We start from the raw sequence: 27,296 nt of genomic DNA on the forward strand, positions 1-27,296 counted from the left end.
GTAGCTGGCAGCTTCCTCTTTTCTGCCCTGCTCCAGGCGCTGGGCTGTCCCTCTCAGTGCCTAGGAGCAGGGGACAGCAGCACCATGGCTCCCCGCGCGGCTGCTGTCCGCCAGACCTGCTGCTGCCTCAACATCCGCATCGCCACCACCGCCCTGGCCATCTACCATGTGGTGAGTGTGCGTGCGTGTGTGCATGTGTGGGCATGTGTGTGGAAGAGAGAGGGGCCCCATCTACTGAGCTCCTCGGAAGGGAGGCGTGCTGCCCACCACCGCTCGTGGGACCCTGGCCAGGTCCCTTTCCTGCTCTGGGTCTCACTTTCCCCTTTGTCACCCTGGAGAGTGGGGGGGTGGCTGCAGCAGCTGCTGGAGTGGAGCAGTGGTGGGAGGGAGGGTCCTCATTCTTAGTGAATGGAACTCATACTGTCTCTGAGACTCAGTTTCTGCCTCTGTAAAATGGAACCAAAGAGCAGCCGCAAAAGTGCGTCGGGAACTCTGGCATCTCAGGAGAAACTCGGGCTGGGATTGTCACCAGGAGATGGAGTCAGGGCCCAGGCACAGCCTGACTCTTCCTGTGGGAAGGGGGTCCTGGGCTGCCGGCAGGGGGAATGAAGGTGGGACTCTCCTTGGCATGTCTGGCAGGGGTGGGGAGGGGGCTGAACCCTCCCCCAAACTGCTGCCTTCTCTCCACCAAAGAAAACCTGAGATCTTGTGCTAACGGGTGAGGTGACTCGCCCGGCCCGCCTGAAGTGCGGGGACCCAGCAGTTCCTCTTTGGAAGCTGGTGTGCAACCCCCTGCCCCACACGGGGGGGCCTTTGTCTTTAAACTCCAAGTGACTCTGGGCAAGCCACAGCCCCTTGGGGCCAGCGGTTCCCCGCTCTGTCTCGGTGGGTGCAAGTTGGGGTCTCTGGACCCAGCCTGGACCCAGCCTCCCCATCGCACGACTCGGCCACACCTAGCTCCCCCAGACCCCGGCGCCCTCCTCCCAGGGTGACTCAGGGCCTGTGGTTAACAGTTCTCTCATGAGCCTCGAAGGGCTTCCTCAAAACTAGCCTAAATCCGGCATTCTGTGGGGGGGACTGCTGGAAAGTGCTGAAGTCTGGCTGTATCTGCTTCCTGTCTCGGGCAGGGCAGGCAGGGGTGCAGCGAGCGCCCGGCCTCCAGAGGGGCGGGGCTCCTCGGTGGATCAGTGCACAGCCTCTGAGTCCACTCCTGCGTGCAAACTCTCGCCTCCCCGCTGCCTAGCTGTGCAGCTGCAGACCACTCACTTACCCTCTCTGAGCCCCAGGTTCCTCATCGAAGATAACAATACTTCTCTGGCAGGACTGAAGGAGTTAATGTCTATGAGGCACATAAGCAGAGCCTCAGACACGGAGTCAAGCTGTCAGACCCCCGAATGCTGGATCGGGGTGCTGCTCAGAGGTTGCCTTGCGTAGGTCCTGCCAGCGGGAGAGCAATCCTCAGAGAAGTGGGTGACACCATGGCTGTCCCCACGTGAGATCCTTAGGGCCCCTCCCGGCTCAGACTGGGCAACATTCTCTGAAGGACAGTGAGGTCCACAGCCGTGGGCCCCCAGGTCCTGACCCCAGCTCTGCTGTTAACTGTTGTGTGACCTCAGATAGGTTTCTCTCTTGGACCTCGGTTTCCCCTTTATAAGATGAGGGGTGGGGACGTGGACTGGCACAGAGGTTTCAAACCCCAGTCTCTTCATGGGCTGGACAGGTCACGGAAGTGAGCTGGGGGGCGGTGTGAGGATGGGCCCGCGGTGACCTGGGGGCCCTGTGCTGGGTCTATTCCGCTGGCTGGTCTCTGCTTCCGCTGATTGTTGTTGCAAAAGAATGCGGGCCCCGGGAGCCGTTCCTCTGACATTTAGAGAAGCAGGAAACGCAGGCTTCTCTGCCATGTTTTCTGGCGTTTCCATGTTGGTGACCGGTTCAAGGTGAACGAAAATCCCTGTGTGGGCAGGACCGCGCCCGCACGCAGGCTGCTCGGCCTGGCGTCTGGCCTGAAAACCCCAGACTCTGTGACTCTTGAGGGTTCTTCTGGATCACACTGCCTGAGGTCCTCACCTGGACAGCGTGAGGAGACATCAGGGCCTGCCCGCAGAGCTGGAGAAAGTGTGGGCCAGTGATCAGGGAAGGCTTCTTGGAGGCGGTGCCGCGGGTGGAGGTGTAGAGCATGGGTGGGGAGGAGCGGGTGTGCCAAGTGTAGAGGCTGCGGGGTGGTGGCTTGTGTCGGGGACCCTGCACAGACCAGCCAGAGGCTGCGGCCTGGGGTGCAGGCGGTGCCAAGGGCTCCGAGTGACAAACCGAAGAGTCTGCAACTTTGCTGTAGCATGCTGTTGAGATTCGGGACTGGAGAGCTCTTTGTCGTGGGGACTGGACTGTCCGTTGTAGGATGTTTCGCACCTTGGCCTTTATCCACAAGGTGCCCCCCTTACCCAGTTATGATAACCCAAAATAACTCCGGACGTTGCCAAATGACCCTCGGGTGCTAAGTCACCCCCAGCGGAGATGTCTGGGGTCCTTGGGTGGTTCCAATGGGGGGAGTCGTCCTCTGGAGAGGCCTCTGCTCCTTCCCAGAAAGGTCAGGGGGCGCTGGGGGCTTTCCTGTGGCTGCGCATTTGGGGGGCAGGTGTGCTGTCCTGGCCTCTAACATCTGGATGGAAAAAGGGAAGCTACTGCCCAGATGTGTTGACTGCCCAGGTTGCCATCATCTGGAGTCAGTCGAGGGTGACGGCATTGAGAGCTATTCACGGACCTGGCCTCCCTGGGGAGGCTAAATTGGGTCTTTGGAGTGTTAAGACTGCGCTACACTTTACTGGTCATCGCGGCCGTTACTATGGGAGGACCCTCCGGCGTCCAAGGGCAGGGGTGGGGGTGGGGGCGGGGCTTCCTCAGGACCTCAGTGGATTTGTGCAGAGGGTTCCCTCGGTCACAGGGGGACTTCTGACTCAAACTTGCAAGCGTAGGGGAGTCAGAGAACTTTCTTAAATTGGCTTCTCTGGCCCCGGCTCACCTGGCCCCCCAAAGCACGTCCTGAATCAGGGGCACGAGGCGCGGATGCCCAGAAGACCCTCTTGCCCAGAAATCTCTCTCCCCATGACATCCCCCCACAACCCAGGCACCTGGACCTCCGTTAGGAATGCACCCTCTGTGTGCACCCTCTGTGATTTCAGAACCTTGTAGCAACAGGCTGGGGAGGGGCAGGGAGGGAGGCCGGGGCTGGCTGTCCCTGGGCTAGAGGGTTGTGAAGGCTCCAAACCTCTACACTCCCGTATTCTCCGTATTCCGTGCAATGAGCACATATGACTTTTTACAGGAAGCTTCATTTGAGAGCAGTTTTGGATTTACAGAAATGCTGCAAACTCAGTACAGAGTTCCGTGCACTCCACACCTGTTTTCCCCTAGTGCCAGCCTCATACACAGTGCCCCCCCCCCCCCGTCACAACTGACGGGCCGGCCTCAGTGCACTAACTGAAGACGCTCCAGGCAGATTTTCTCAGCTTTCCCCCAACATCTTTTTTTTTTTTTTTTTCCTGTCTCAGGATCCCATCCAGTATCTCACATGATGTTTAGTCCTTATGCTCCTTAGGTTTTTCGTGGGTGGGACAGTGTCTCAGATGTCCCCTGTTTTTGGTGACCTTGACAGTTTTGAGGAGTCCTGGGCATGTGTTTTGCCAAATATGCACCAGCAGGGACCTGTCCCGTGGTTTTCTCTTGGTTAGCCGTGGGTCCAGTGTTTTCGGGCGGAAGACCACAGTGGTAAGGGGACATTCTCAGCACATCATATCGAAAGTAAGGACTCCGACATGTCTTAGCACTGTTGACAGTGACCTTGGTCCCCTGGCGGCTGTCGTGTTTGTCAGGTTTCTCCCCACTGTCCTACCCCCTCTCCCCAGTTTGGCCCCTTGCCCCCGGCTCCGCCTTCCATATTCTCCCTTCCGGAAGAAAGTCACTTAAAGAATGGGCAAGGGGCGCCTGGGTGGCTCAGTCGGTTGAGCATCCAGCTTCCGCTCAGGTCACGATCTCGCGGTTCCGTGAGTTCAGGCCCCACGGCGGGCTCTGTGCTGACAGCTCAGAGCCTGGAGCCTGTTCCAGATTCTGTGTCTCCCTCTCTCTCTGCCCCTCCCCTGCTCATGCCCTGTCTGTCTCTCAAAAATTAAATAAACATTAAAAAATCAATTAAAAAAACACAAAACAATTTATTTATTTATATCAGTAAAAACTCATGGATATTGATTTTATACTTTGGGTTACCATCCAATGCTACTATATTTACTGGGTTGCTCAAGTATACTGCTTTTTAATGCCTTTATTTTATTTTGAGAGAGAGAGCAAAGAGCGAGCAGGGGAGAGGGAGAGAGAGAGGCAGACACAGAATCAGAAGCAGGTTCCAGACTCTGAGCTGTCAACACAGAGCCCGATGTGGGGCTCAAACCCACAGACTGTGAGACCATGACCTGAGCTGAAGTCGGATGCCCAACGACTGAGCCACCCAGGCGCCCCTATATTGCTTTCTAAATTGGCAAATCAAATGAAGTAAAGCCATCTCTACTATTTGAAGGAGTCTGCCCTTAAAGAAGATCCACCCTCCAACATGCCGAGCTCCAGGCCAAGGACAACGGTGATAATGGCTTTGCTGGGTGACAGTGCTGACTGTTGTGGGGGCACAGATGAGAAGCCTCATCCCAGTACTGGGACAGCCGAGGGTGGGAAGTGGGGGAAGGAATCAGGAGTGGCTTCTTGGAGGAGGCGGTGTGCGAGGGATGAGCAGGCCTGAGCTGGGGGCTACTGGGGAGCAAAGAGCAGGCCAGGTGGAAGGGGTGGCGTGAGCAAAGCCTTGGGGATGGGAAAGACCATGAGACGTTTGGAACTGGGGTTTAGGGAGGGATGGCTGTGAGGTGTGGTGGGGGAGGGTGGGCCGAGGTCCTCATTTCTTTCCGCCTTCATAGCCACAAGGAGCGCTCTCTGCTTGGTCCAATCCTCTCACTTTATAGATGGAAAGCAGAAGTTCAGGAAAGTTCCGCAGGAACAGGGAATGAGTCCATGAGTGAACAAATGAATTTCTTACTTGGCTCGTGGGCCGGGTGGCCCATCTAACTGGGAGGCTGTCCCCTCACCCAGTCTTCATTTCTTCTTTACGGTCCAGCTCACAGGAAGCTTCCTCCTCCAGGAAGCCCTCCTGCTTTGTCTTTCTCAAACTCTTGGGGGCTCTTCTTCTTTGCTCCATTTTGGGACTGAAAATCAGAGAGTCGTCTCCATCGCTAACTTGCCATGCGACCTGGGGCGGACAGGCGCTTTGCTGGCTGGGCCTCAGTTTCCTCATCTCCTAAATGGGGTCGGTAGTCCAAGCCTCAAGGGTGACCGCTCTGGGGCATTCAGGTGATGCGGCCCTGTTGGAGTGAGGGGTGCAGGCTGGTGCCCAGGGTGGGCTGGGGGAGCAGACCACACCTTGGAAAGCTCATCTCTGTGGGGTCTAAATATAGAGGCCTTAACTGCCAGGTGGGGAAAGCCCCGGATGAAGTCTGTTAGAACCTCCGCCTTCACGCCTGATGCCCCCGTGTGGGGCAGAGCGGCCTTGGTCTGTGCACTGCCTGTGGCTCTGTACCCTTGGTGGAGGGGTGAGGAGGCCGGTGGGGTGGGGTGGGCAATGTGGCCCCTCCCAGGGCCGTGGCCCAGGGGCCCAAGTTGGAACTAAACTGTGTCCTCATCTCCTGGGATGTGCGCCCCACTTTCTAACATAAAATGCTGGAGGCCCACGCAGCCACTTGAGGGGGCCATCAGACCCCCTGGGGATGGAACACTGACCTTCCCGGACAGCCCGGGCCAGCGCAAGCTCCTCCCCACGTGGTGCTCCCATCTTGGCAATTCTCAGGTTACGCTATGGTAAACCGGGGCACGCGCCCTCTGATTCAGGTTCTTTGAGTTCCCTGCCTTTGGACAATCTGTCCTTTCTGCCCGTGGTGGTCCTTCTCCGGGCTCTTCTAGTCCCGAAGTCATGGCCCCCCAGTGACCGCCTGCTCCCTCGTGTCCCCTACATCTCTCCGCCAGCCCAGCCACACGGGCGCTACCAGTTCCTGGGGGCCTACTGGGTGCCTGCCACGGACGACCCCCACGTTGCCGTCCCCAGGAGAACTATGGTTTCCTGAACACGGCTCACCCACGTTTAATTTTGCCCTTCCCTCTGACTGGGACACCCTTCCCAGTGCTCTTTGGGAGAAAGCGTCTTTAAGACTTCCTGCTTCTCAGAAGCCTTCCTGAAGCCCCCTGCTCTGGACCCCGAACTCCCATAGACACCCCCACCCCGGGGTGGCTCCTCACTCCCAACTCCTGGGGCCCCCATGGGTCATGTCTTCTGGCCTGGAGGCCTGGTTTATCTTTGTAATGTCCCCAGGGCCTGTCACACTGTCGGTGCCAGCTAATCACTCTTGATGTGACTTGCAAACCTTCTAGGGATGCGTAGCTTGCCTATCAAGAGTGTGCATCTTGAACCTTTACAGAACGAACACACCCTCCACCCAGATTACAAAGTAGGACAAGGCCCGCGCCCAGAGGTCCCCAGTGACACCTCCTCGTCACCACCCTTGCCCTGCTGGCTTCTTCCCACATGTGTTCTAGAACTTACTAGGAACGAGATTTCACAGCGGGCGCCATTTTGTGCCTGGTTTCCTCGTCTCAAGGCCGTGTTTGTGACCTTCTCTGCGCTGCGGTGCCGCCGGCAGCCCCTGCTGTGTGATTTCACGGAAAGAGTGTATCGCCATGTACTTGCCTGCCCTCCGGTGGGAAGGTTGCTTCTGGTCCGGGGCTGTGGCAGACAGAGTGGCCATGGCCGTGGGGACTGGGGGTTTGGCGCTCACACCCAGGCGCTTCTGCTGGTCACTGGGTCTTTCTGAATCGCTTCGTCTGCTCCTCGTAGCAGCTCCCATAGTGGGCAGACCCTTCTCTCTGTTCTACAGATGGGGGCGCTGAGCCCAGGGGAGGGGGCAGGGCGCCGGGGGGTGGGGGTGTGCGGCAGATCATATCTGGGCTGGCTGGGGAGGTGGCTGGGGGGATGGCGCTGTGGGGGAATGGCCCCCACCCAGTGGCCCTGATAAGCCTCGGCAGGAAGTATGGGTGGCAGGGGAGGGGGTGGGGGGGGGAGAGCTTCCTCTTGACGCATCTTGATGCATCTGGTTGTCTTCTCCTGGTCCCAGATCAGCCGGGGGAGGGGGCCCAGGGAAACCGGTGCTCAGATGAGCTTTAGTGAAGGTGGGATGATGAGGGTGGCCCAAGCGTGCAGGAGCCCTTGGGTCCCTAGGCCACCAGAGGCAGAGGACACAGGGTCTGGGTGGAGCAGCCCTGCAAAGGGAGAGGGGGCAGGAAGGCGTGCGTGCTCCAGACTCATTTCCCATTTTGCAACCTGAGTTACGTGTTGAAGGAGGGTTGAGGACAAGCCCAGGCCTGCCTCCTGGTGCAAACCCAGCCGAGTCGCACCCAGTTCCCCAGCTCTCCTGCTCTCCTCGGATGTGAGCTGGGGGGAGGGGACAGGCAATCTGACCTCGCAGATTTGTCAGGAGTAAATAAAGTGAAAGGCCAGGAAAGTGCCCCGCACCGCCTGGCACGTAGTGGGTGCTCACCTAGGGGTGAGTCACTGTAAATGGTGCCCCCCTGAATCGCAGAGGCTGGGGCCCTGCCTGTCTGCTCCTGGTGTGTCCTGAGCCCTGGGAGGCCCGGAGGGCGGGCCCACCTTCCCGGACAGGTGTCGGAGCCCCGGGGGCGGGGAGCTCACCTCACTGCCACCATCCCTGTGATTGCCATCACCACAATTGAATCGAGATGCCATCATGGTCATCAACATCAGCAGTGATATTGATTCCCACTTCCCAGAGCATCCCCTGGAGTGACATCTATCACCACCACCCCTGCCACAGCCACGGCCACACACAGCATCATAACTGTCACCGCCATGCCAAACCCAGCCATGTGACAGACGTCCTCACCTCCCAGCAAGGTCGCCAGAGTCTGCCCTGCCTGACCCGCACTTTGTCTCCTACGGTCAGCCGTGGCATCACCACCACTATGGCCGTGGCCATATTCCATAGTGCCCTGTTCCTTCTGCCCTCCCGATTTTGCCACGCCTCCTACCCGTCCTGCTGCCCCTATTTCACCCCTAGCTGTTGGGTACACCTCAGAATCCCCAAGAAAACAGAAAATCTCCCAGCTTCCTGGCCGGCTCAGCTCAGGGAGGTTGTGTTTGAGAAATAAGGGGCGGGTGGGGATGGGCAGGGGGACTGAGCCCGGGGAGGAGCAGAGGGAAGGGGTGAAGGGGGGAAGGAGGGCAGGGGTGGCAGCGGGGTGGGCTGAGCATGATGAGGACCAATGTGATCTTGCAGCCTGAGCCCTGGCTCAGTGTCAGCAAAGAGGCTGACGCTGGCTCTGGGACAGACTTGCTGAGCGAAATTGGGCTGGTTGTTGTGTCTCTCTGGGTCTCACTTGCCCACTGGTAACATCCCCTCCCTCAGGGAGAGGCATTCCAGCCCATGAATTTCCCTGGATCTGCACTACCAGCCTCTGGGCCTCTGCATATGATGTTCCCTCTTCCTGGAAGGCTTTCTTCTCTTCTCTGTTAGGAAACTCCTACCTATCCTTCAAAACTCTACTCACTTTTCCCACTGGTGAAGCCCTCCCTGAGTCTTCCAGACAGTGGTGGATCACTTCTTCATCAGGGACCCTCAGTCCTCTGCATGTCCTTTGTCTGACTCTGAATACACAGGTCACCCATAGTTTCCCCCGGGGACTGTGACGCCAACACGCCAGGCCAGGGTGAGGGGCTTATCTAGACAGCGCCTGGGGCCACTGTGGTTTCAGAGAGCCTTTACTGGATAAACAAACAGAGGGAGTGAACGAGTGCCCACACAGATGAATGAACACCACCCAACTGGGAGGCGGGCCCCGGGGTCATTTGACCTGACAGCAACCCTACGGGGCAGGTCTGGTTAATATTGCCGTCGCTCAGAGAGGTTAGTGGCTTGCTCAAGGGCACAGAGCTTGGGTTGGACCCAGGACCAGCTGATCCAAGCGCCCTAGCTCTTCCCTGCCTGATCTCACCACTAAAGAGGAAAGGCAGGGAGAAAGGCGCTGCCCGGGGAGGTGGGGGGGTGAGCAGGTGGGGAGTGGGCTTGTGGGAGGAGAGGGGCCCTGTCCTGTCCCCGGGGGTCATGGGCCAGGGCCCGGCCAGACCCTCAGAGCTCCGGGAGAAGGCAGCTCTGTGTCCGGGTGGGTAGCAGCAGGGGTGTGGCGGGGCGAGGGAAGGTGAGGGCCAGGGGCCAGGACATCGGGACTCCTGGGGTCTCCGGGCCTGTCTCAGAGTACACTGTGTGTAGTTACTTTCCGGGAACCGCAAAGGCTCTTGGTTAGGGCCTTGGGTGGAGGGGTGAGGGCCTACGGATGAGCAGAGGACAGCTCCAGGTGGGTGACCCTGGGTGGCCTAGGTGTGACATGCCCTAGTTTGCAAGGAGGGGTGCAAATGGGGGTGACCCTCCTTACTGACCAGAGGGGGTAAGCTGAGGGCAGGGAGGAGTCACGAACTGGCCAGGGTCAGGTGAGGCAGTGGGGGAGGCCTCTCGGGCCCCTGCTTTGGGGGTGTCCAGAGCTGCTGGGGGAGGGTGGGCAGATGGTTGGTAAGACCAGGTGCTGGGCCCCCTCAGCCTTGGATGGAGCCCTGGGCCCTGGCAGCACAAGCAACAGGGTTCAGATCCCTGGTGGCCATGTGAGTTCTCTTCTCTGAGCCTCTGTTTACTCATCTGTAAAATGGGGAGAATGTTGCTTCTCTGGCAGGGTTTTGGGAGACTGTGATGTAAGCCTGTGCATGCAGGTCTGAGCATGCAGCCTGGTACTCAATAAATGTCAATTCCTCCCCATCGGGTCTCCCAGGGAGCTGAGGCTCCTATCTTTCTCCTGGATTGGGGCCAGTGTCTTCTGCCGAAGGTTAGGGTCCCGCAGAGAGTCTGAGTCAGATTCTGAGTTTGCCGGACTCTGAGCTGAGTCCTGCCTTCTACGGGCCTCAGGGCTCTCACCTGGCAAACGGGCACAGAGTGATCTCCCTCTTCTTGCAGGGCTGAGCCTGGTTCTAAACACAGGTGATTCTTACACAAGGAAGACCTGCCGACCTTGCACAAACTGCAGGCAGAGAAGGGAGTGGAGTCCCTCGGACTCTGCTCCCCTGGGGGGCAGGCAAGGGAGTGGAGAAGCAGGCCGGGCTTCAGGCAGACGCGGGAGGTTGGGAGGTGCTGGAAGGACAATGGAAGAAGGAATCAAATCTAGGGCCTGTTGGCCTGGGTTTGAGTCCTGGCCCTACAGATTTCCAGCTGGGGCCACAGACAAGCCACTGGACCCCTCTGAGCCTCGCTTTCCTCATCTGTGAAGTGGGCGTGGGAGTGTTCGGAATAGTCGCTCTGCTGGGTGTGGGAGGCCCGTCGGGGAGGTGTGGGGAGCACAGAGGGTGTACAAGCGTTCCTGTGCTTCCCTCCTCCTCTCAGGGCCGAGGAGAGGATGGGGGAGGGGCGTAGGGGGCGGCTGTGATGCTAACCGCAGGATCGTGGGCGCAGTGGCAGGGCCCTGAGCGATGTTTCAGGCCAGAAGTGAGGGGTTGGGGACAGTTGTGGGTTAGCATTGGTCTCCAAAGTTCGGTGATGCCTGGGGTGATCACAGGGGCCTCAGGATGCCAATATTAGAATTTCCAAAAATTTCCACTATATTCTTTAGCAACTTCTCAACTTCTGGATGTGTGTGTGTGTGTGTGTGTGTTATGATGTTCGTGGTAACCAGAACAGTGGCACATGCATACAGTTTTGAAATGAAATATCGAGGGATGTATTCAAAAGGTTTTACTGACACATGTATGTGGTCAAAATATCTGCCCTCTCTGGGGTACAGGCTAGCGGGGGCACTGAGGTGTTTTGGGGGGTGGGGTGTGCGCGAAGGAACCAGGAGAGTCCTGGGAGACTTGGCTCCGGTCTCCACTCTGTCCCCAACTTGCTGTATGTCCGTGGGCAAGCCCCCAACCTCTCTGAGCTTCCAAAACAAGCAGAGGGAGCTTAGAAAATGAGTGGGGCAGAGGCTCTTTTGAGCGTCTGGAGGTTGGGATTGTCTGATTCTGAGCTTCATTTGGGACTTCCAGAGTCTTCTCTCACCACACTTGGTAGATAGCCATGTGCCCTTCTCAGCCCAGCTGCGTCTTATCTGTGCTTTGCTTGCACACCCCCAGGGATGGGGAGCTCACCACCTTGCAGGGTGCCCTGTTCTGTCCTGGATAGAACCGTCATCTACCTCCCTTCCTCCTTCCCTCATTAAGGGTGAAATGGAGGCAGGGTGAGAGAGGCTTGAGCCTCAGCCTTTAGGGGCTGAGGAAGCAGCTCTTTTCTCTTGGGGCTGTTTCCTGAGGGTGCCAGCCGCAGCCCCCACAGTATGTGCCTTCCGCTTGGGGCTGCTCTCAACCTTTCTGGTGAAACAGAGCCTTTTTTTTTTTTTTTAAATGGTTCAGCTTGCACCAGGTAGAAGGGGCAGCTAGAGTGAGCTCGGTGTCCACCCCCTGGGGCCCTGCTCCCGGTACTGCTCTACCACCTCATGTAAGCTCACATCAGCCCAAGCAGACTGTGCTTGCGGGGCCCCCACTGCAGGTCCCAGGCTCTTTGAGAAGGCTCAGAGAAGTGAAATGACTTGCCCGAGGCCACGTAATGATCTGGATTCAAATCCACCTCTGTCTGACCTGGAGCTCAGCTCCTCACTACTCCCCGGTGCTGTCCCTTTGCACCCCGCTGAACAGAATGTAACATGGCAGGAAGACAAATAGAGACCTGTGTCTGAGCTTAAAAAAAAAACCCACATAATCAGCAAGGGGGAAACAGATGGTGGGTGTTTGGTTGCCTGTCAGCTGAGCATGAGTGACTAGTGCAGAGCTGCCCAGAAAGCCGGTGTAAACTCACGCCATATTAATAGAGGTAGGGCAACCACTACAAGGAAGGAGATAGTCTGGTGATTCTTAGTGTGGGCAGATGGTGCCTGGAGACTTGTGTGTCGTGGTGGGGGAGAGCAGAGGCTTGCTGCAAGAACGTGGGTGTACAGAAGACTGAGTTCCCCTGGCTGGAAGTATTTAAATAGAGGCTGCATGGCACAGGAATCCTGCATTGGATGGTGAAGGGTACAGGCAAGGTGACATCCAAGGTCCTTTCAAAGTGCAGTTTTGTGGCTGGACTTCAACTGTCACCAGGGCCACAACACTCAGGCCCATCATATTTGGATGGGGTTTGTTCATTTGCCTGTCTGTCCATCCATTGATCCATCCATCCATCTATCCATCCATCATCCATTCATTCATCATCCCTCCGTCCATCCATCATCCATCCACCCATCCATCTGTCATCCATCCACCCATCCAACTATCCATCCATCATCCATCTATCCATCCATCATCCATCATCCATCCCTCCATCCATCCATCATCCATCCATCCATCTGTCCATCCATCATCCATCCACCCATCATCCATTTACCCATCATTCATCCACCCATCATCCATCCATCCATCATCCATCCACCCATCCATCCATCCATCCATCCATCATCCATCCACCCATCCATCTGTTATCCATCCACCCACCCATCTACCCACCCATCCATCCATCATCCATCCATCATCCATCCATCCATCATCAATCCACCCATCCATCCGTCATCCATCTACCCACCCACCCATCCATCCATCCACCCATCATTTATCCATCCACTCATCCATCCATCTATCCATTCCCCCATCCATCATCCATCCATCCATCCATTCCCCCATCCATCATCTATCATCCATCCATTCATTCATCCATTCATCTATGCATCATCCATTCATCCATCCATCCAATAAAATAGCTAGAGCAGTAAGCAAGAGAGATGTAAGTCTTCTCTGCTTGGAACCTCTAGTCCAGTGGAAATAATAGCAATAATAATAGTAAGCATAGGTGCTTTAGGTGAATTATTCCATCTAGTCCCACTACAATCCTATGAAGTGGGCATTATTATCCCCGGTTTGCAGATGGAGAAATTGAGGGCACCTGGGGGATGAGATTGACAGGGCTCCCCGGGATTCATGGAGCAGGTGCTCCCAGGACTCTGTTGAGAATTCCAAGAGCTTGAAGCTTTATGATGTTCAGATGCTGTGACTAAGATCCCATAATGCCCAGAGCCTGTTTTTATAAAAGAAGGGGCAGAAGAGGGGCCAGTCATTGGTGGGGGCCCTCAGGCTCCTCCCTGCCCACCTTGACCTTCAACAGTCACAGTTACTGTTTTATCAAGAACTGGGCATGGTTCTAAGGGCTCTAACTCACTCCTCATCATAACCTTAGGTAGCTACTAGTATGATCCTTTTTTTACAAATGGAAAATTGAGGCACAGAGAGACAGAGTAACTAGCCCAAGTTCACACAGCTGGGAAAAGAAAGGAGCAAGCTTATGGGCTTGAGCTGTCTCTCTGTTTAGGCCACACCTTTACCCAAGATGCTCCAGGGACCTGGCCTTCCCTCTCCTCCAGGAGCTCCCTCACAGGCGCCTGCCTGCCTGCCACCAGGGTGGGAGGGAGCAGGGATGCGGATGTGCAGGCCTCGCTGATGGTCGCTCTGTCTGCCCACAGATCATGAGTGTACTGATGTTCACCGAACATTCTGTGGAGGTGGTCCACGGCAAGGCCTCCTGCAAGGCCCGGCAGACTGGCTATCTCAGGCTCGGTAGGTCCGGGGGGACCCAGGAGGGGGTGGGGACGGTGCGGGGAGGGGCCCTGGCTGCAAGTAGGACCAGGCTGGGGTTTGATGCCCTATCTCTTCCCTTCTGAGCCTTAGATCTTTCATCTGCAAACGGAGATCTGTCCCCGCCCAAGTCTCTAGATGTGAGAGCAGAGGGGCTGGTGCTTTGCAGACCTAACCAGCCTGGGCTGGTGCTCTGCCAGTGGCTGCCCCCCGCCCTGGAATAAAATCAAACCTCCCCATGGTGGGATCCAGCCCCTGCGAACCTCTCCGGCTGCACCTTGCAGCATCCCTTTGCTCCCTGCTCCAGAGGTGCTGACCCTGCAAGCTCAGCCCTGTCCCAGCGGGTCACTCCACTCACAGACTGCCTCCTCAGAAGCCTTCCCTGATCTCATCCTGGCTAGAGCAGACTCAGGCCACTCTCCCGCCCTGTACCCTGTCACCCTAATTGTTCTGTTTGCTGTCTTTGTGGTCCCCAAGACTGAGAACTGCAGGGGGCCAGGGTCTGGGCTTGCTTGTTTGTTGTCAGGGCCGCATCACACCCGTGGTTCCCAAAGTGTGATCCCTGGAACCTGCACGGGGGTTCCCAGGGGGCACCTCTGGGGGGCTCACTCCTCTCCCTTGCCTTTCAGCCAACCTGATCTCCAGCTTCCTGCTCATCACCATGCTCTTTGTCATCAGCTTGAGTCTGCTGATCGGAGTGGTCAAGGTGAGGGCTTGGTTGGGGGAGGGGTAGGGGGTTGGGCTCTGGGGCCCGGCAAGGATCTCCCAGATGCCCTCCAGCCCAACTTTCTGTTCACACCCCTGAGTGGGCAGCACTGGGCTGCCAAGGGGGTGGGAGGTGGGTATTTTGGGACTCCCCTCTGCACCCTAGAGATCTTCACGCTTACTTACCGTTTGGAAAGCCTCGTCTCCATACCAGACTCCTCAGGCTGGAGGCCTTGGTTCCCCATTAAAATGCACACCCCACAGGTGGGGGCTTATGCACGGACGCTTTAGTTGTCATAGCTGGTGACCCACACTCTCGAGAGCTGCAGATGCAAGCAGGGAATTTTGGCAGTGGAAAGAGGAAGGGTCATTTGGAGGCATGGGGTCAGAGGAGAGAGCAGTGCGTTTTGTCATCAGTTAGAGGAACCAGAACAGAGGGGAGTGTGGACGCCTCTGGCTCTGTTCCACCTGCTAGCCGATGAGGGAGAGAGAGAGAGCGACAGACTGGGGCGCAGCCTCCTGTGAACCGGAACTGGTCTGTCCCTGGGCCCCTGAGTGCAGGAAGCCAGGACCTCACCACACTGCCACCGGAGCTGGACTCAGCAAGATGTCCTGCGAAGGATTTTACCCCGTGCAAAGCGGGGGCCTGGGGTGGTTGGACAGAAACGCAAGTGGTCTGCTAGAAAAGTGATTCAGGGCGTCCCGGAAGGTTCTGAGATTGAGTCTGGGTTGTTTTGGTGGCCTCCTGAGTGATTTTAGACAGCCATCTGGGAAACCACAAAACCACCCCTTCTGTGATTTTGTCCCCAACAGCGGGTTCGAAGGCTCTCATACTGGCCACCAGAGTCACTAGCTTTCAGTTGAAGGAGAGAGACTTCAGCCTCAGCCTCCCAGGGCCTCTAACCGTGACTGAATGTCCCGGAGTGGTCACATAGGGAAGGATCCCACCCAGTGCAGACTTTTTCCCACCACTAGACCTTTGCTTGGCCCTCTTCTGCCTCCAATAGCCTCCCATTTCCCTCATGGTTCCTTCCAGATCTAGCATCGGCATCCCCACCTCCAGGAAGTCCCCTCTGATCCCTCCTCATCTATGAAATGGACACAAAGCCCTTTCTTGTTAACTTCTTGAGAGCAAGTTGAGTCAGACCCTGCCCCTGAAGGCCCTGGGGGCACCTATCTCTGTAGATGGGGACAGTTCCCCGTATCTCCTGGGACATTGAGATGCCTTGCGTTCAAGGCCTGGGTCTGACCTTCTCCCCCATCCCCAGAACCTCACTCAGAGGAAGGCACATGGGTCCATGGGGAACGACCTCAGCTGAGCCGGGGGCGGGGGGGATGCCTTGGGAGAAGCCGTACTCGCCAGGGAAGGGAGCTGCCGGCGATGGGGGGTGGATGGTCCCTGGGGGCGTCAGGCTGTGCAGGGCTCCCTGACCATGCCGAGTCTGTCTTCCAGAACCGGGAGAAATACCTGCTGCCCTTCCTGTCCCTGCAAATCATGGACTTCCTGCTGTGCCTGCTCACCCTGCTGGGCTCCTACATCGAACTGCCCTCCTACCTCAGGTTTGCCTCCCGGAGCAGCCGGGTGGTGAGTACCCAACCCTGACCATGTCCCACGACTGGCCCTGCCCGGAGAGGCGGCAGGGGCTCAGGCTGGTGAGGGCGGGAGTGCCCGGGGCCCCTCCGTAGGTGATGAGCCGGAGCCCGGTTAAATCACCCCAGGCCTCCTCCTTGGTAAAAGGTGCCTGCGGCATTACATCACCACATGTTACAGGAAGGTGTGTCCGGGGGCTCAGCCCCTTGCGGGTAACCAACGAACGCCAGACATACGTGATGCTACACACATACGTGATGGGGGAAGGGCGCATGCCCATTTCAGTCCCCAGCCCCTGCTCTGTCCCTCCTTTGTGAATGAGCGGAAGGAAGGACAGTAAAGATGATTAAAGCCAATGACAGGGCAAATGCCTGTGACGGAGGGTGCCAATCCTTGATTCGGTGCCCCAAAGTGATCTTCAGACTTTTCCTAACTGTTGTCCTGGAAGAGACTGAGTTGCTGGACCCGGGCTGGGCATCAGGAGCCCCCGGGCCGGCCGCCAGCCTTTGGCGGGAATGTCTGAGAAATGGGCGTCCATCTCTTTCTGGGCGCTGTGGGCTAGACGCTCGCCGGCATCCCTGGCTGACAGTCTCTCGGGCTGAGGGAGCACCGTGTGCGCCACGGCGCCGGGACCTCTGGGTCAGGGCTTCATCGCTAGGTTGTCTGCTTCCTCTTGCCTCCTTTGCCCTCCCCAGGGCGCCCCCAAGATCCCCCTGATGACGCTGCAGCTGCTGGACTTCTGCCTGAGCATCCTGACCCTCTGCAGCTCCTACATGGAGGTACCCACCTATCTCAACTTCAAGGCCATGAACCACATGGTGAGTCTGGGCTAGGAGGGCCGTGCCATCACTGGCTGTGTGGCCTTTAGCAAGCTGCTTGACCTCTCCGTGCCTCTGTGCTCAGGCTGGGCTCCCTACCTAAGTGGAGCCTTGGGGAGGCAGACTCTTGTGTGAGTGATTTATTGAGGGAGAGCTCTCTGGAAGTCATTTGAAAAGGAGTCAGAGAGGAGCGCCTGGGGGGCTCAGTCAGTCAAGCGGCCGACTTCAGCTCAGGTCATGATCTCACAGTTTGTGAGTTTGAGTCCCACATCAGGGTCTGTGCTGATAGCTCAGAGCCTGGAACCTGCTTCGGATTCTGGGTCTCCCTCTCTCTCTGCCCCTCCCCTGCTAATGCTCTGTGTTTCTCTGTCTCTTAAAAATAAATAAACATTAAAAAAATAAAAAAAGAAAAAGAGTCAGAGGAGCAGAGGAGACAAAGCAAAGAAGCCAGGCGACTTTGGGAGCAGCCCTGCTCTATCCCAAAGGGTGCCCTGGTGCATGAATTGCATCACGGAGATAATATTCATCTTTTTATAGCTGTCTGGCAAATTGCCCCCAAACATGGTGACTTGGAATGGCTAGGCTTAGCAGGGTTGCGCATACTCGGGGTGTCTCAGGAGATTACACCCGAGATGGGGATGGGTTGTGGACGCCAAGGGCTTGACTGGGTCTGGAGGGCCCATTCCCGAGCTGGCTCACTGGCCGGGCTGGAAAGTCCCTCCCAGATACTTCCGGATCAGGTGGTGAGCCTGTCCTCTGGAGAAGGGCATCGGGGTGGCCCCACCGCAGCTGGGGGATGGGTGCTTTAGCCCTGTAAGACACCTGGGCATGCCTGCCACCTAGGGCTGGTGGTGGGGAGCACCTGCCTTGTAGGACCTGTGGCAGGGCCCAGCGGGATGATGGCTGTGCCATGCCCTGTCATTCCTCTGTGCATGGACGCTGGCAGAGTTCCTTGCGGGACAGAGGCACTGACGTGGCCCCTAAATCTGTTGCAGAATTACCTCCCCAGCCAGGAGGGCGTGGCCCACAGCCAGTTCATCAAGATGATGATCATCTTCTCTGTTGCCTTCATCACCGTCCTCATCCTGAAGGTGAGAGACTGCCCCAGAGCTCTGGGAAGGGCAGGGCGCCATGTGGCCCAGGCTCCCCCAACACTGGCTCCTTGGACCCCACTTAGGATCCCCGGGGACATCCCAGTGACAGGGAGGGGAATGTGAAGACCACCTGCGTTCAGGTGTCAAGGACTTAGCATGTAACCTGGAGAGACTCTAATCCAGAAAAGGAGGAGCAGTTCGGTCTGGAACTAAATTCAGAAGGTCCTGGATGTGAGTCCCAGCGCCCCCCTTGCCAGCTGTGGTGGAGTTGGTACTCCAGCCACTTCTCTCTGGGCCTTGGGTCTCATCTGTGAAAGGGACATAATTCATATTGCTTTGCCCCTGTCACAGGTTTATATGATTCAAGCACCAAAATGTAGATGGGTCCTGAGGTCCTATTACTAGAGGTTTGGTGATGAGAGAGAGGGAGGGGAATGGTTTTATTCTTCGCCGAGGTGGTCCTGCCCAGAGTATAGAGTCCAGTGTCAGGTCCCAGACTGGAATGTGTTAACAGCAGCCCGGCCGGGAGGGTGGAGAGGTTGGAACACGCTGTCACTGAGGGAGTCAAGGACACCAGGGCAATTCAGCTGAGAAAAGAGATGAGTCAAGGGGGATATAGCCACTGCCTCCAGATACCCGAGGGACCCACTTGGGGATTCCAGGGGCCAGCCCCGGAACCTGTGTCCCAGAGCCACGGCGAGGTTGATGGCGACTCAGCAGAAGAAAGGGCTTTAAAGAGTGTTCTTTTCTGCTTGTGAAAAGATGAGCAGAAAGAAGGGGTCAGCTCACCACCCACCACGGTCAGGGACCACGTCCTGGTATCTGGATGCATTTCCTCCCCGTCTCTCTGTGTCACCGCACGTCACTGCCTCCTTTAAGGCAGTCTGGAAATAGCACTTCATTCCTTTGAACCTTCCCTCGAAGGGCGAACCCAGCACAAGGGCTGTAGTGAGGTGCAAACAGAACTTTCTGGAAGGCTTGGGGGAGCCAGCTCGAGGGTTAACGTTATACACACTGCTGGAGAGCAGCTCCCCGAGGCCCCCCCCACAGCCCCCTCCTCTACCTTACCCCCCTGGGGTCCCATGAGCTGCCTCCCTGGCCACCCTCCACCAGCTTGGTTTCTCCGGGCCCCTCCTACTTCATTCTTTTGTAATTCATTTTATTTATTCCTGCTGCCTCTGAGCCCCCATCATGGGGTTCCATAAAACAAGAGAGCTTCCCAGGACAGGACCACTCTCCTCCTTTAGGAGGCTGTTTAGGGGCAGAGAGAGACCTATTGGCTATTGTTTCTTGAACAGGCTCTCGGGAGGCTTTGCTCCCCACCTTAGAAATCTGCCAGGACTTACATCACCTGCTAAGAGGAAACAGTTGCTTACGTCATCTGCAGATGTCTACAACTGCACATATAGTTTTTCTCAGGAGGTAGTGAGCCTCCCGCCATGGGGGTGGAGAAGAGCGATTTGTAGGACCGTTGGCAAGGAGGCTGGAGGAGGACCCAGAAGCCCCCAGAAGCCGCCTATGCACTAGGTCTGGGACCCCTGGGGCTGGCTGGTGAGGCACCCCTCAACCGGAACAGGGGTCTCAGGAGCAGCAGCCGGATGCTGCCTTCCGGGCGGAGCTGGGGCTCCCCAGGAAATGCCCAGCCTCTGTCCTCGGCGTGCTGGGACAGCGGGAAGAAGGGGCAGCAGAGCATAGCCTGACTCGGGCCTTTTTCCAGGTCTACATGTTCAAGTGCGTGTGGAGATGCTACAAATTCATAAAGTACATGAATTCAGCCGAGGAGAGGAGCGGCTCCAAGGAACTCCAGAAGGTGAGCCTGGTGGGGGTGGGGGGTCAGGTCCCAGCCCTGCTGTTTGCTGTGTCCTTTGCGGCAAGCCTCTCTCCCTCCCTGGGTTTCAGTGTCTCCACTTGTGAAGTGACTGGACCCGAAGAAATGGGAAGATCTCTTGCGGCTCTGATAGTCTAGGATGCTACTCATTCGTGTGGGCTTTCCATATTTTCTGTCTCTTACTCTTCGTTGGCCTTATATCCAACCCTGGGGGTGCAAAGGAGACTAAGACGCCACCTTGTGCCGGGGGCAAGGGGGTGCATAGCCCAATGTGAATCCAGATACAGAGACCTGATTGCAACTCAGGGCAAAGCATGGGGGAAATGAGAGCATAGAGGAGGTACTTGGCCTCAATTGGGGTATCAGGGAAGACTTCTTGGAAGAGGTGACACTTGATCAAGGCTTGAGCTGTCAGTTGATACAAGTGAGCTGGGACAGGGGAAGGGGCCTTCTAGGCAGAGGGATGGGGTGGACTTAGAGCACTGATTGGAGATGTGATGGGCCCAGTGCAGCCGGTTTAAATTTCTGGTGTCACTTTCCTCATCTGTAAAATAGGGATTGTTTTAGTCAAGACTCTTTTGGTCGCAAATGGCAGAAAGCAACCTGCTCTGACTCTAGGGAAAAAAGGGAATTTATTAGCTCCCAGGACTTGAAAGTCCAGTGTAAGTCTGGCTCAGGCTGGCTGAGTCTCGAAATGTGGGTGCAACCCCACTCTCTCCATCTCTTGACTCTCCTCTCCTCAGTGTTGGCTCCATTTTCACTAGCCCTTTCCTGGTGGTGGCAAAACGGCTGCCAAACTCCCTAGGTTGACATCCGCCCCCCCCCGCCCCCCCAGCAACCCCAGCAGAAGGTCCCAGCAGCTTGTCTCATGGACCAGTTGGGGTCACAAACCTATCCCCAAACCAAGGATGATAGCCAGGGGGGATGAAAGGCTACTTGGTGTGGCTGAGCCCAGGTCACATGTCCCCCCACCTCAGGTTCACAGGGTGGGACCAATTCTTCTGAAAGCACATAGACTGAGAACGTTTTCCCGGGGAAAACTGTGGATGGTTACCAAAACCAGGGGGCTTGAAGCTGAACACGTAGAGACAAGTCTGTCCCTACAGGACTAGAGCCTGCACCTCTCTTATGCGTGCAAGTGCCCAAGGTGCTTGGTGTCCAAGGTGCTGGTCACCAACGTTCATGTGGCCAGAGGTGGGCACTGGACTCCAGGTTGGGATCCTGGTTCCTTCCAGCAGCTCCGCAGCCCTCATCTCTCTGTCGCTCCCAGGTGGTCCTGCCGACCTACGAGGAAGCCATGTCTCTGCCATACAAGACTCCAGACGGGGACCCGGCGCCGCCCCCCTACTCGGAGGTGTGACGCGCGCCAGGCCCAGCCCTGCCGCTGGGAGGGGCGGAGCTGTCGCGCAATCCGCTTCTTGGCTTTGGTGGCCCCAGCGGCCCGGGGCGAGTCACCCGACTGACTCCAGGACAACCGTGTCCCCCTCGCTGGCCTGCTTTTCCCGCGGGACCCGGGAGACAGATGCTCAGAACTGGGTCGCCGCTTGCGGACGAAGGACTCCTTGAGTCTCAGATCCAGTCCATGGAACCTCGGCTTATTTCGATCAGCACTGACCTCGTCGTCCTTAATCCAGTGGGTTTGGTTCAACATCTCGCCCCTTGACTAGTCGAAGCACGTGGCTGACAGATCAAACCACACTTCTCAGGGCGGGGAGATGAAAACAGCCCACCGCCTTGGCTTCTAGGCAGCTGTCCGTTCACACGGCCACACAGACAAGTGGTCACCTCTGGGTCCTTCCCACCAAGCCCGGACGTCCGATTTCTTCAGATCGCTTGTTTCACCCATTACAGTCAGTCAGCCATCAGTCAATTTAAACGAGGGACAACATTCAGTAAGAATAATAATGATACAAATCCAATGAGCCCCCAAACCATTCTATGCAATCGAGTCTGATAACTGGGCACCCACTCTGGTCAGTTGGGTAGCTCAGAGCGGCTGAAAAAATTGTTTATTCAAATGAAACTTCAGGCAGTTGTCAAACGTCTGCCAGAAGCTACTTCTGGGAAATAACAGTTGTTTCCCTCATGGAACTGTCCCGACACATGGTTGTTTTGCTGAAGGCTCGTCATCACCAACAACTGGCCACATGTGGTCCGTGGAGTCACGCAGCAGTGGGGGGTCGGCCGAGATGCTCTGGTCCATTCTGCAGGGTGGCCCCTCTGTCACCAGTTCCGGCACCGGGGACTCAGTCCTGCCCAATGCTTGTGCTTAAGCAGAAATTTAGCCCTGACACCAGGCAGGTCTATTTGCTGGACTAAATCCACAGGTCAAACCCTGTGGGCACAGATGCTCATGTTGGTGATGGCAGAAGGGAAGGTTTGGGTCCCAATACCCTGTCTTTTTCCTGCTTCCGGGGTTCCCAAGGGAGCTGACCCTAAGGCGGAGACAGGGCCATGGAGGCAGGTTCACTGGGGTCTGAGAGGGGGAAACAGAGGGAGAGGGCTGTCCAAAGGGGTCCCTGCCAGCAGCCCCTTATATCATTGCTTTGCGCACGACGGGGGAGAAATTTCAATAAAGCAGCATCATGCTTCCCTTTGGCTGATGTGATTCTTTTTGTTTTTTCAAAAATATTTAGGACAGACAGAGTGTGAGCGGGGAAGGGTCACAGAGAGAGGGAGACACAGAATCCGAAGCAGGCTCCGGGTTCTGAGCTGCCAGCACAGAGCCTGACACGGGGCTCGAACTCACACTCACGGGCCATGAGATCATGACCTGAGCCAAAGTTGGACACTCAATCCAGGTGCCCCTGGTGTGATTCTTTTTTTTTCATGTTTATTTTTGAGAGAGAGAGAAAGAGGGAGTGAGTGAGCATAAACTGGGAAGGGGCAGAGAGAGAGAGAGAGAAACAGAGGATCCGAAGCAGGCTCCATGCTGATAGCAGTGAACCCAATGTGGGGCTTGAACTCATGAACCCCAAGATCACGACCTGAGCCGAAGTTGGATGCTCAACCGACTGAGCCACCCAGGCGCCCCTGATGTGATTTGTTAAAATGTGGTGTAGGCATGGCTGGGGGCTCTGCCTCCATTTCCCCCAACACACACGCACACATGCACACATACACAGTCTCATTCAATCCAGAAATTCACAGGGACCATGCCCTGCTGCAGAGGGTCGTGACCCTGCACTGTTTCTGATCACAAGTCATGGGCCGCACACGTACCCTGATGTCTCCCCAGATAAGGTGTGAACTCCACTGGCCTGGAGAGTGCCTATGTGCACCCAGTCCTGTGCTGGGAGCCCAGGGTGACCGTAATGGGTCAGATTTGCTCCAATGACCCACAGTCGGGGGTGGGGGAAGACAGCTCCATGGTGGTTATAATAGCCCACAGCCAACACCACAATAAGGGGAGTCCCAGAGACCCCACCAGTCGGGAAGTCCTCATGGAGGACCTCTCACCAGGCTGAAGTGGAAAGATTCACAGTAAACGAAGCAGGGGGAGGATGTGGGGGGCCCCTGCAGAGGTGGGGGGAGGAGTGGTGGGTAGGCTGGTGTGGCCGCATGTGGGGACGGGGAGCCTGGCGGGGTCGTGGGGCCTGGATCATGCAGACCCTTTGTATACATCAGGGTCCTTTGGCTGCAAGCCCACCCTGGCTCACTTGGGTCAAGAATGCATCTGCAGGAAGGAGATGGTAAGGAACAGAAATGTTTATAAACCAGCTTAATGTAAAAAAAAAAAAAGGTGGTGTTGCTTTTTCCTGGCTCACATAAATGAAAAGTCCAGAGATTTCTGGCTTTGGGCATGGCTATACCTAGGAGTCAAATTCTTATTTATTTTTACATTTTATTTATTTTTGAGAGACAGAGAGAGACAGCGTGAACAGGGGAGGGTCAGAGAGAGAGGGAGATACCGAATCTGAAGCAGGCTCCAGGCTCTGAGCTGTCAGCACAGAGCCCAACTTGGGGCTCGAACCCACGAACTTGTGAGATCATGAGCTGAGCTGAAGCCAGACGCTTAACCAATTGAGCCATCCAGGTGCCCCTACTTTTATTTTGTTTGAGAGAGAGAGAGAGAGAGAGAGAGAGCGTGCGCACTGGTGCAAGCAGGGGAGGGGCTGAGGGAGACGGTGGGGGCGAGGGAGAGAAAGAGAATTTAAAGCAGGCTCCACGTCCAGTGAGGAGCTTGATGCGGGGTTCGATCTCACGACTGTGAGATCACAACCTGAGCCAAAATCAAGAGTCAGATGCTCAACCAGCTGAGCCCCCCCAGGCTCCCCTCTTCATGGCTTTTATTGCTCTTTGTCCCCAAGGAACTGATAGCATAGGCTCTGATAGAGATGGGTAGCAAGCTGCCATTCACACCTGAAGGAACTGAGGTTCAGAGACATCAAGTGGCTTTCCCGAGGCCACAGAGCCGTCAAAGATTAGACCACGTGCCTTTCTTCTACCACACTGGGGGATGCTAAGAAGGTTCGAGGCCCCAGTGTGTGTGAGCTCTTTGCAAGACGATCCTTGCAAAGCGGCAGAAGTCCCCACCAAACGAGCACTGTGCATGGAGTTTAGGGGGAGGGGATTGCTCTTGTCCCCAGCCTTGCATCTTCCTCAGGAGGACATCTGGGGCCGTGGCCGTGTGTCCAGAGGACCAGCTGAAGTGACACCCTCCTGCCCTCGCCTCCTCCCTGCATCCCTCCTGGCCTGAAGCCAAGAAGCAGGCTGAGATGTATAGTGTGGGATTGTGCCCTGCGGCCAGGCGGCCAGGAGGAGGCTGGCCCGAGAGACAGGAAATAGCTGGGTTTGGGAAGTCGCGTGGCCTGGCCAAGGCAAGCCAGCCCACCATCCCCTGGGCAGCCCTCACTACGGCCCTATCAATGGCCCGTTTGAGGCTCACACAGGGGTCCTTTGACAGGACCGGGGTGGGCGCACTGAGAGGGCCTGTTTGAGCGGGATGCCCGGAAAGCAGCCTGCCCCAGGGCAGATCCGACTGCGTGCGGGCCGGGCGGGCAAGGGCCGCCCGCACAGCCAGTCTCTCAGAGCAGGGGGAGTCAGCAAAATCAAGTCGGGTCCCTGAGCAGGAACTGCAGTTTCTAGGCACTCTGTTGGTAACAGGCACGTTCCCCTGCGATTGAGTAGAGTTCAGAGTCATCTCTATGACCTCCCTGTGGGCCCCGGGTGGCAGGTGCCATGTGATGATCAGTCCTGAGGCTCAGAGCAGACGAATTGCTTGCCCGAAGTCATGGTCGGTTGGAGGGCAGGGCTAGGTTCGACTCCAAAGGGAGCTTGTCTCTCTGGTCCTTTCTAGCCTCCCTTGTCCACCGGACAAGGTGAGGTGGTCAGGAACATGGTTTTAGAAGCTCGGACAGGCCCTTGAAGGTAGGGGCTGATGTATAACCAATCACAGCCGTGCACCTGGCATGGGGGACTGGCCTAGTGCAAGGTGCCGCTTGTGGAGGGAGATGGGGGTCCGCTGTGGGAGCAGGGCCTGGGCCCAGGCTGAGCGGGGAAGTGGTCCAGGCAATGGCCACGGGGCTGGGTAGATTCAAAATGAAGTTTGGAAAGCAGGACCCCCAGCGTGTCGACCTAGAGGGGAGGAAGAGGGAAGGTCAAGGCTGGTGCCCACATTTGGAGAGCATTTGAGATGGGGGTGCCTGGCTTTGAGCTGAGGACACAGGACGAGAGCAAAAGAAGGTGTGATGAGCTATGTTTGCATCTAGAACCCCTTGGGGACACACGATGCGGGTGCTCAGAGGCGGCTACGTCTGGAGGTCTGGAGGTCAGGAGAGCGAGGAAGGAGGGAGGCTGGCACGTGAATGCCATCTGTGGACATGCAGGCAGCATGTCATGCGGGAGGGGCGTCACCAAGATGTCACGGAGGTGTTAACTCACAGGGGGACAGAGGCTGATATGCCCTGGATGTGCCCTCAGATGAAAGCTTCCCACCCTGTCTGCTTGCTCGCAGGGCGTGGGACCCAGGCGGCGTGTGCAAGGCCGGATGGGGATGAGAGAGGCCACACCTACAGTGGAGTGTCCCGAAGGGACCCACGGCTGGGAGGGGCACCAGCAGAGCCTCACCAGCCCTGGGGCGTGGGGGTGAGCATACCTGCTTTGCAGACCAGGAAACCCTGCCCTGAGCTTACAAGGCAGGTTCTCCACTTTGAGGAGTCCCTACAGACTTTAGGGGAGATCAGATTCATGTTCACGCAGGCGTCCTGGGAATGTCCCCAGTTTGCAATGAAAAGTGTTAAGAAGAGCAGGTCCCAGGTTAAGGGAAGGGGCTGACCCACCCGTGGGCCCACCTTGGGTGCTTCTGGGGGGCACTGGAGCCTCCTCTGTGGGTGCAAGGAGCAGCCGCTCTGGATGTGTGCCCACTACCTGCTGGACAGACTCTCTGGGAGCCTGAGCCCACACTCCAGTCTCCTGGCACACGCTGGGAGGAAGCGCCTAATTAGCCACTGAGAGCGTTCTGATAGGCAGCAGGCTTGGCGGAGAATAGCTGGCACAAGGGAGCCCAGGCCCTAAATAAACAGAGTCCATCTGGTCAACCTCAGTGCCCAGCTGGCCTTGCAGCTTTGTCTGCTCCACGTGCTGGGGGGACGACCCAGGCAGGGAGACAGCCCGGGCAAAGACCCAGAGGTGGGACCCCATGGCAGGGGTGACTCCAGTCCCGGAGTTCTCACCTGCAATGCTTCACAACTTACAACGCCATGATTATATTCAGCCTTGACCTTGACCAAGTTGCTGGTTTTGGGAAGCAGGGGTAGAGGGGAGAGAGAGAGAGAGAGAGAGAGAGAGAGAGAGAGAGAGAGAGAGAGAGAGAGAGTCTCAGGTAGGTTCCCCAGTCAGCGAGGAACCCAACTCATGGCTCGATCTGACAACTCTGGGATCATAACCTGAACTGAAGTCAAGAGTCGGACATTCAACCGACTGAGCCACACAGGCGCCCCTAAGTGGTTGAAATGTTTTTATTTTTTATTTTTTTATTTTTAAAATTATTTATTTATTTATTTATTTTTAAAATATTTTGTTGTCAAGTTGTTTTCCATACAACACCCAATGCTCTTCCCCTTAAGTGCCCTCCACCATCACCACCACCTCTTTTCCCCCCTCCCCCCTCCCCCTCAACTCTCAGTTCATTTCCAGCATTCAATAGTCTCTCAAGTTTTGCATCCCTCTCTCTCCCCAACTCTCTGTCCCTCCTCTGCTCCCCCTGGTTCTCCATTAGGTCTCTCCTGTTTTCCTGTTAGACCTATGAGTGCAAACATATGGTTTCTGTCCTTCTCTGCCTGGCTTACTTCACTCAGCATGACACCCTCAAGGTCCATCCACTTTCCTACAAATGGCCATATGTCATTCCCTCTCATTGCCATGTAGTACTCCATCGTGTATATATACCACATCTTCTTGATCCATTCGTCAGGTGATGGACATTTAGGCTCTTTCCATGTTTTGGCTATTGTTGACATTGCTGCTATGAACATTGGGGTACATGTGCTCC

The 27,296-nt window shown here is 56.6% G+C and overlaps 1 protein-coding gene across 1 annotated transcript; it reads left to right on the forward strand.

The window, feature by feature from the left end:
- Window positions 1-22,402, forward strand: LAPTM5 (lysosomal protein transmembrane 5). The gene is made up of 8 exons (XM_029947394.1): window positions 1-171; window positions 13,657-13,750; window positions 14,398-14,474; window positions 15,927-16,058; window positions 16,760-16,882; window positions 17,878-17,973; window positions 19,694-19,786; window positions 21,075-22,402. The coding sequence occupies exons 1-8, from the start codon at window positions 85-87 to the stop codon at window positions 21,162-21,164; spliced, it is 792 nt and encodes a 263-aa protein (XP_029803254.1). The 5' UTR covers window positions 1-84; the 3' UTR covers window positions 21,165-22,402.
- Window positions 22,403-27,296: the final 4,894 nt, after the last annotated feature.

This window comes from Suricata suricatta, chromosome 8 (assembly GCF_006229205.1).
Source record: "Suricata suricatta isolate VVHF042 chromosome 8, meerkat_22Aug2017_6uvM2_HiC, whole genome shotgun sequence".
Classification (NCBI taxonomy): domain Eukaryota; kingdom Metazoa; phylum Chordata; class Mammalia; order Carnivora; family Herpestidae; genus Suricata; species Suricata suricatta.